The 8,872-nt window shown below is 32.5% G+C and overlaps 1 protein-coding gene across 1 annotated transcript; it reads left to right on the top strand.

Annotated features, from left to right (window-relative positions):
- Nucleotides 1-4,592: 4,592 nt before the first annotated feature.
- Nucleotides 4,593-7,103, top strand: LOC110604638 (ribosome-recycling factor). Its single transcript, XM_021742897.2, has 8 exons — nucleotides 4,593-4,902; nucleotides 5,094-5,237; nucleotides 5,338-5,453; nucleotides 5,750-5,841; nucleotides 6,015-6,036; nucleotides 6,138-6,206; nucleotides 6,684-6,752; nucleotides 6,829-7,103. The coding sequence occupies exons 1-8, from the start codon at nucleotides 4,707-4,709 to the stop codon at nucleotides 6,907-6,909; spliced, it is 789 nt and encodes a 262-aa protein (XP_021598589.1). The 5' UTR covers nucleotides 4,593-4,706; the 3' UTR covers nucleotides 6,910-7,103.
- Nucleotides 7,104-8,872: the final 1,769 nt, after the last annotated feature.

Genomic DNA, 8,872 nt, shown 5'->3' with positions numbered 1-8,872 from the left:
GACATAGAGGACTGACTCACAGAGAAGCGATCTGGTCAGTGATTTGCCCAATCACTTGAAGAAACTGGTCAAACCACCGGGCAAATCACTTTGACAGCAGAAACTTGACAGCAGAGCGGGAAAGACAGCAGAAAACAGAAATCCGAATTTTTAGCAGTCCAAATCCAACTCAATCAATGCCAACACAAATCCAAGAGCCACGAAAGAGCTTCTCATCCAAGGAAATTCAATTGCAATTAAATTCAACATCAAAAAAAAGAAAAGAGTCCAACACCAAATCAAAAGGGATTTCAAAACCCTAGAGAATTCTTCAGCTATAAAAAGGAGAGTCTCAAAACCAGCAAGGGCATCTTCGGATCAGCTATTGAGCTTCCTCTTCCTCACGCCAGAAATTCTGCAGCTCCTCTATTTTCTTTTCTTTTCCATCTTTTGTGTATTTAGTCCACCATGAGTGGCTAATTTCCTTATTTTCTAGTTGAAGTTGAGAATATTCAGATTTGTGATGAATTGGGAGGTTTAATACTCCATTGTTGAACTCTTGTTTGTTTCAATATTTATGCAAACTGATCTTTTCCATAATTATTACTTTGCTTTTAGAATCAATAAGGGCCCATTGCTTTTAAATTGCTTAAGTAATATTGTTTGAATGATTTAGGTCCGTAATTGCTTAGGTTGTTCAAATACACATTTAATCAAGTTGCATAATCTAAACTTGACCACGCGGTTGGCAAGGATAGAATTGGGTTTTTCTAAGTCTTAATGCAGTCAACAGTTGTTCGATGCTACAATGCCCCAAGGACGTTCCTTGGCAACTTGTTGATTAGTGTTTGATTAGCGAACGTTTCCTAATCAAACTAGAACTAAGGAAGAATTTGGATTGTGAGAAGCGTCTTCCACAACCAAAACTGATTTATTAAAATCAAATAGGAGTCTTTAATAATCAATGATCAATTCTGAACAAACTGAATTAGACTCACACTTCAGCTAGAATCTCTTTCTCGTTGAAATTCTCATCTATTTAAATTATTGCTTTCTTTTGCTATTTAATTTTAATCATCAAATCAAAACCCCCCTCTTTTAATTACTTGTTATTTACTTGACCTAGTCATTATTGGGAAAATCATTGGTGTCAATTCCCTGTGGTTCGACCCTATTGCCACTATCTACAAGTTTATTGTTGATTGTTTAATAGGTTTATTTTTTACGGCTTCGACAACCGCATATCAGTTACGGAGCAAGCAATCTAAGTACTTCAGTTATGATAAAGAAAGAACAGTTCGAGTATGAACGCAAAATAAAAATTTCATTAAAAGAAAAACACATTACAGCATGTCACAAATACCAACACTACGGGATAAAAGGCTATCCTTAAAGGATTTACATGCCCAGATACATCATCATCTACGTTTACATCACTATCGCCTACCCCACTATCTTAGCTTTCGATTCAGAGGAATTCTTATAGTTCGGAAAATCAACTTCGTAAGCCGGCTAAGCTCCGTCTTGAGGTGTGATTTACGATACATACGAACGAGCTCAGATATTATATGCCGATCTCATGAAAAATATAAGTCTTCGAGTTAAAGTCCCAGGGAGATCGGCATCATTACTCGTCCACCTGCCCGAAGCGCCAATAAAAAACCGGCAAGGTATTCTGAAGGGCAATGGAACAAGTGAAGGCAACACCAGAAAATTAGCGAAACATTCTGAAGAGCAATGGAACAAGTTAAACTTTCAATATTGTAAAACATATGCGGAAAGGCATCATCAGGAGATAGGGCAGGCTTTGATCCTGTTGACCTGAAATTCGCGATCGATCTCAAGGTCCGAGAGGATCCAAAAGTTCGAACAATTGAAGCAGTTGAGATTGATTTGACATTGGTGTACAGTCTTGAAGATTCGGAACCTTGAGAGCTCGACATAGAAGCCCGAGCTGGGGCGAGGGAAGAGCCAACCATCGAGAAGAGAAATCTCGTTGTTTTGTTAACAATCCCAAGGATAAGAAGGAAAGGTTAGTAATATATAATCAGAGGCTGAGCTTTTAATGTGAAACTGAGCGACTTTATACTCTAGGCGGGTAGCATCAGAATCCTTAAAGGCTATTCACCAGAGAGGAAAGGAAATGTATCGGGAAGATAAAAGTAAGAAAGTGAGGGTAACAGTGCGCACAAAAGGCAGAGGAAAGCTAAATATAGAAAAAAGATAGAGAAGATTTAAAGCTACAAGCGGCAATAAGATGAAAGGGCAAGCCAAATTCCAACAGACGCGGTCATAATGATTCTAGGGGTTTACCCCCTCGACAGTCGAAGCAATAACTGCCGAGAAGGTAAAGGGGCAATTGATGACCTCTGAGTTCACCTCATCCCCGTCCAGGGCCGGGCCCATGAAAATAGCCCATTTCTTGGAGATCCTCAAGCCATTCACACCAGCTGAGTCCAGTCCAGTCCAGTAAGCCTCACGACCGGGTTTATCTGGCCCTCTCCATCGGACCGGCCTCGTCGTCCCTGCACCTTGGGCCGGTCCCATTTAGGCCCTGCTTTGTCCCTATTCACCGGTCCAGCCCAGAACCCGAAAGAGGATCCATCCATCCATCTTGCAGACCCGTTTACCCGCGCCCTGAGAGAATCAGAGGCCGTTACGCATGGGGCAGAGATTTGATTCCCTCGTACGTCCGTATCAGCGTGGCAGGGACAGATGGTCTATTGATATTCGTTCTATTGGCACGTCACTAGCCGACAAAATGAAACCTATAAAAGGAGAAATATTCTCTTCTAGGTTTAAGTTTTTTCTAAGTTTTACGGAGCCCATTGTAAAAACTCTATTTCTCTGGATCTCAGATCATCACTATCCATTAATATATCCCTTATGAAAAGAGCTCTCAAATTCAAGATAAAATTGGTTAAAGTGATATATAGCAAGTTCTTTCTAAGGTATCATCTTTTGTCGTGAATAATTTTTTATATTAATGACTAATAAAAAAATTATTTTTATTGTAAGAAAGATTGAACTTTTTTTTCATCATTCCTAAATCAACGAGCTTTTTAATGACTAGAAAAGGTTCATTCATAATCTCATAAGGAATGATTATATATTGTGTGATGGACTAAAAAATCAACTTCTATCTATTACTCTCCAATTGTTGTTTGTGGTGATGATAACTATTTTTTTTTATTTTCGTATGAGTATCAGTTTCATATTTATTTTATACTTTTTTTATAATAAATTATAATATTTTTATAAATAATTTTATGTTATTATTTTTAAATAATTTTTTTAATACTTTTTTGTAATAAACTCCACTTTCCACCCATCTAAACAAGTCGTCAATATCCTTACTTTTTCTTACCCTTCCATTAGTCCCCTAATCCAAATAGAGCCAGTCAAATGGTGTTGTCTATGCCTTACAAGTCACAACTACTAGTCTCATGGAAGATAAGAGTGAAGAAACGATTGATTGGAAACATAGATGCCTCACTTTTCGTTCCATAGCCTCTTCTAACCATATCTTACCTCATCCTTTTTTATATCTACGGTTAGGTTTAGGGATTTGAGTGGTTGCTTGTCAGTTTCCGATCGACTTTTTAATTTTTTAATTCTTTTTACTATATTTACGGAAAAGGTACACCATAATATTAAAAGAGACGGGACTTGATTCCAATAATTCTAAAATTAAGTACAGATGTCGTGGCCACTATAACGAGACAAGCCTGGTGGAAAATTTACTTCACTCATTTCATTTGATAAAATCAAGTCTCTCTTCTTTCAAAAGCATATTAAACAATTATTCTCTGTTCAAAAAGTTAAGTATTTAGTTATTCTGTTCATATGTGCGCAAATAATTATAAGAAAAATTTATTATTTAATCTATATAATATAGATATTTATTAATTATTTTTTAATTTTAAAAAATATATTAAAATATTTTTTATATTTTAAAAATTTATTGATTTATTTCTTTACTATTATTTATTAATTAATTTTTAAAAAATTTACTAATAAATGACATTTTAAATTTTTTTATAATATTTAACTATTAAAATTAATAAAAAATTAATTAATAAATTTTTTAAAATTGAGTGATTAAATAGTAAATTTTTTTATAATATAATAATTTTTTTAACTAAAATACTCTTAAATTTAATTAATATTTATAATTACAAAATATAATTATTTAGTATCCATAATTTTAAAATCACAAATGCTTAAATCCATCTAATTTCACATGCTAATGCGAATATAGTTGTTACAGTATTGCAAACCGTCCCATTAGCTAAATTCTCATCTCTATTGCCAACAATCATTGGAAAGGGTTGATTTTACTACACTATTTTACTAGGTTGCATCACAATTAGATTAAACCCTAAGCTTTTATCAGCCGTTTAATATGTAAAAATTTTATGCTTTCAAAAAAAAAATGTGAAAATTTTATCAAATTTCATAATTTACGCTAAATTCAATTCAAACCTAGGCTTTAGTTTCTCTAAAGTCTGAAAAACCTAATTAGTTGATGCATTTATTAAATAAATAAAACAAAATAAAAAAACCTAGACGGGACGTCGTTTTGGTAAATTTGAGCAGCAAAAACCCTATAAACCCCATATCACTGAAATGAAATCCAAAACCTCCCAAAAGGATGAAAACCCTACACCTCAGAAGACGACGCTTGTAACGAATTTGCAAAGAAAACAGATACAAAAAAGAGAAACATGGCGATGTATCTGAGACGGGCGATTTCCTTTACAAGCTCTGTTATGCTTCGTCGTAGCTGTAATTGTGCCATCCAAATTGGCAATTTCTCCAACCATCTCATTTCAAACTCAGGAATTCACAGAACTCAAAATTTGCCTGCCTTTAATTTCCTCGGAGACCATTGTCGAGGATTTGCCAAGGGCAAAAAATCAAGTAATTCTATATCTTTTTTCTCCTTTCTGTAATGGAGTCTGTTTTACTCTGTTTGGAGCTGTTTTGCCCCTGATAGATAGCTTAGCTCTATACGATTCATTTGTTTCCAAGTATGTATAGTTGCACCTTTACAGTAACTTATAGGATTTTCATTGAATCTCAAACAAATTCCTTTCATATGTGTATTTTAGAGGATGATTCTGCTGGGGATACGGTTCAATTTGTACCTGATATTGGTCCTACTATTAAGGCAGGTGCTGCCTCGCAGATGGATGCAGCAATAGTTGCATTGTCTCGTGAATTAGCCAAATTGCGAACTGGACGGGCATCTGCAGGTACCTTAACCTCTGACCGTGTTATTTTAAGTTTTGTTTAGTGTATTCAAAGATGTTGGCTTTAATTATTATGATGTCCGTCTATGATATGCTTTTGCAGGAATGCTTGATCATATCATTGTTGAAACCGATGGTCTAAAATTGCCCTTGAATAGGTTAGCTGTTGTTGCAGTTATGGATCCTAAAACCCTGTCTGTGAATCCATACGATCCAAATGTAATGGCCTAAAGTTCTCTTTATACTCTTTAATTTTTTCTCCTAAATTTTGCTATCTTGTTTATCATGCACTATCTATGTTGATTACTGCCAATTGATGGAATTAGTTTCACTTTTGAAAATATTGCCTTTGGAATGAAAATTTCATGAAGAAGAAGAAAAAAAAGCAGGCAGTTGGAAATAATTGCTGAGATCTATAAATTCCAATCCTGGAAACTGTTTTCTTGTGTTCCTCATAATTGTCTCTGTCTCCCACTCAGCTCTTACCTGCAACTTTTTTTTGTGTGTGTCTGCAGACCCTAAAGGCACTAGAGAAGGCCATTGTTTCATCACCATTGGGTTTAAATCCTAGAGTGGATGGTGACCGATTGATTGCATCTGTACCACCGTAAGCATTTGCAAACTTATCTTGTTACATGTCCACACGAAGTCTATCATTGTTTCTTAATAGCCTGCAGAAGGATTTTGTCTGGCAAAGTTTGTGTTTATCTGATTTTACAAATGCCTAAATATTGCAAGACTTTTTGATCTCTAGATTGATGTGCTCTTTCCATGTATCAGATTAACCAAAGAGCATATACAGGTGAGGACATAATGAATCCTCTTTTGTTTGTTTGTTTATTTATTTTCCTCTCTCGCTACTATTGATTTTTTAATATGACATTCTATCTGAAAATTTTGCAGGCTATTTGTAAGGTGGTTTCCAAATCTTGTGAAGATGTGAAACAAAGTATAAGAAGGGCTCGCCAGAAGGCATGACAGTAATTTTATTTTGTTGCAATTGCATAGTTACTGTTAAGAATTTCATAAAAGATTTAATTTCAATAACAGTGTCCATGCATGGTCATGAAGGGATGAATTTCTAGATGGTTCACGTTTACCAAATTGTGATTGCAGCCTAGTTTTAATAGTTATATTTCATTTAGGGGACAAACTGGCCTTAGTTTTAATAGATGAAGCTTCATTAGCAAGTAGGCAATGTCTCTAGGCCTCTGATTTTGTGGTTATATTTCATTTAGGGGGCAAACTGGCCTTAGTTTTAATAGATGAAGCTTCATTAGCAAGTAGGCAATATCTCTAGGCCTCTGATTTTGTGGTTATGTAACTTGCTAGTGCATGGCCAAATGATCGGTTCTCTGGAGGATGGTACCTAGGAAGTACAGTTTTGTGGTGCAGTGCATTGTGAAAAGCATTTTTTATTTATGTGCATTTACTGGTTCAATTTTACAGGCAATAGATACAATAAAAAAAGCAGGTTCAAGTTTTTCCAAGGATGAGATCAAGAGATTAGAGAAAGAGGTGAGTTCATATTTTTCCCCTCCTCATGGGCAAGTTCCGCAGTAGAATGACTTCTTTTTATGTATGATTTCTTCAGGTTGATGAGTTGACAAAGAAGTTTGTCAAGTCAGTGGAAGATATTTGTAAAGCTAAGGAAAGAGAAATTATTGGAGGCTGACGCTTTGAGCATCATAATGTTGTTTTAAAGATAAATTTAGGCTACAACATTAATACATAGATTCCAATTTTAATTATCAAAATCCACTGTAATCTCTTTCTGTAATGTTTCTGTAGCACTTTATTGATTTAAAGATAGAATGAGGCTGCATGCTTGTTTCACAGCATTATAAAGGCAATGGAACATTCTCCAAATTTGCCCCTCTATGCGTTTATCATCATGGTTTATGATGAACATATGATAAATTAGACGAGGATGTGCCAACCTATTATAACGTTGCCATCTTTTAATTGCTTGACAGGGCTGGTAATGACCCAAGTAATTCATGAATTATTTGAGGTTTGGCTTGATAAAAGTTTGATTTGGTTTGATTCATTTTGTAAATGAGTTAAACTTGAGTTTAATATGTAGGATGTTTTGATAGACGCATGAAAGTTTATAGATATTCAACTTGTCAAGAATTGACAGTTCTTTTGTTTATAGTTTCATGAGCTAGGTGGTTGAAATACTCATTTAATTGAAATGATTTAATTTTTATAACTTGCAAATTTTTTAATTAAAACTTGTTGGACTTGTAAATTAGTTGAATTGTTGGAAAGAATTTTGAACGAACTAATGTTGAGTTTGATTATATTTGGCTGAGTTAAGTTTGAGTTAAAAGAATTGACGAAATAAATTTATACTTTTGAAAATGTGGTCTATTCATTTATTCCCCTACTTTAAGGCATTGTTGGAAGCTGTTCAGAACTCAAATGGGGGGTATTTGTCGGGCAGTACTCACATAGTCTGCCTATTTACCCTCTTAAGATTTAGAGAAGTGATACTACCATTACACTACCACCATTCCCATCCAAATTAATTCAGTTTGTCAATCACCATCACCTATGATGATGAAGATAACTTTCTCGACATTAATCGATATGCGGTTGCTCCACATTCACCAAACATGTTTGATATATCAAATTATGTTTCATATAAAAGGATAAAAATATCTCTAACGTTGTTTGACACTTTTATTAATTAGACTATTTTATTAAAAAAAGAAAGAGCAAGAGGGAAGAAGAAGAGATTTTTAAAAAAATAGGGAGCCAATAAACTATTTTATTAATAAACAAAAACTTGAGATTAGTTATTTTATATTAAAAATAATAGTCATTGTATATATTTATTTTTAGACCAATTGATTTAAAAAGACTTAACCTTTGCATTTTGCAACCTATCTACAAATTTTTAAATTTGATATCACCTGTAATTTTTGTGTGATTTTAATCGATTTTTAAAATTTAAAATGTAAAAATTCAGAAAAATATAATATTATATTATTTTTTAAATATAAATTATTTTTATATATAAAAATAATATTAACTCATATTTAATTATAATTAAATGATATATTTAATTCTAAAAGTAATAGTAATTAAATTGTTAAATATATTTTATTTTATATTAATAATTATCAAAATGTAATAATAAATATTTTTTTTAAATTATTTTATATATATTGCTATTTAAGATCGAATAATATGGTGATATAAAATATTCACAATTATTACTATAAAATAAAATTCAATGTGAATAGTAGATTTAATAATTAAATTATTTATTTTTATTTTTAATTTTAAAAATTTATTAAAATTATATATAAATACAAATATAATTTATCTAAAATTTAAACGTTTAGATTAAAATATAAAATGACATAAATATTCAGCTTTTTTCAGTCAATTAACCTAATAATAATATATAAGGCATACTAGCCAAATTATCTCATTTAAAATTTTATAAATATATTAAAACGCAAAGATTAAGTGAATTAAAGTAAAATTAAAAGAATTATATTAAAACAGAAATTGTGTAAGGTTTTTTAAGATCAATTAACTTTTAAAATCAATTAACTTTTATTTTAAAGTAATGAAAATTATAGATGATTGTTATGGCATAAATTTATTTATCAGTTTTTTAA

The sequence above is a fragment of the Manihot esculenta genome, chromosome 17, assembly GCF_001659605.2.
Source record: "Manihot esculenta cultivar AM560-2 chromosome 17, M.esculenta_v8, whole genome shotgun sequence".
NCBI lineage: Eukaryota > Viridiplantae > Streptophyta > Magnoliopsida > Malpighiales > Euphorbiaceae > Manihot > Manihot esculenta.
Note: the sequence above shows the minus strand (reverse complement) of the source record. Positions and strands in the feature narration are given on the sequence as shown.

Bases quoted from the DNA above. Each gene is read 5' to 3' on its own strand.
- LOC110604638 (XM_021742897.2), top strand. From the start codon at position 4,707: ATGGCGATGTATCTGAGACGGGCGATTTCCTTTACAAGCTCTGTTATG. The intron at 6,037-6,137 runs GTGAGGACATAA...AAAATTTTGCAG, and splicing joins TAACCAAAGAGCATATACAG to GCTATTTGTAAGGTGGTTTC. The intron at 6,207-6,683 runs GCATGACAGTAA...TCAATTTTACAG, and splicing joins TAAGAAGGGCTCGCCAGAAG to GCAATAGATACAATAAAAAA.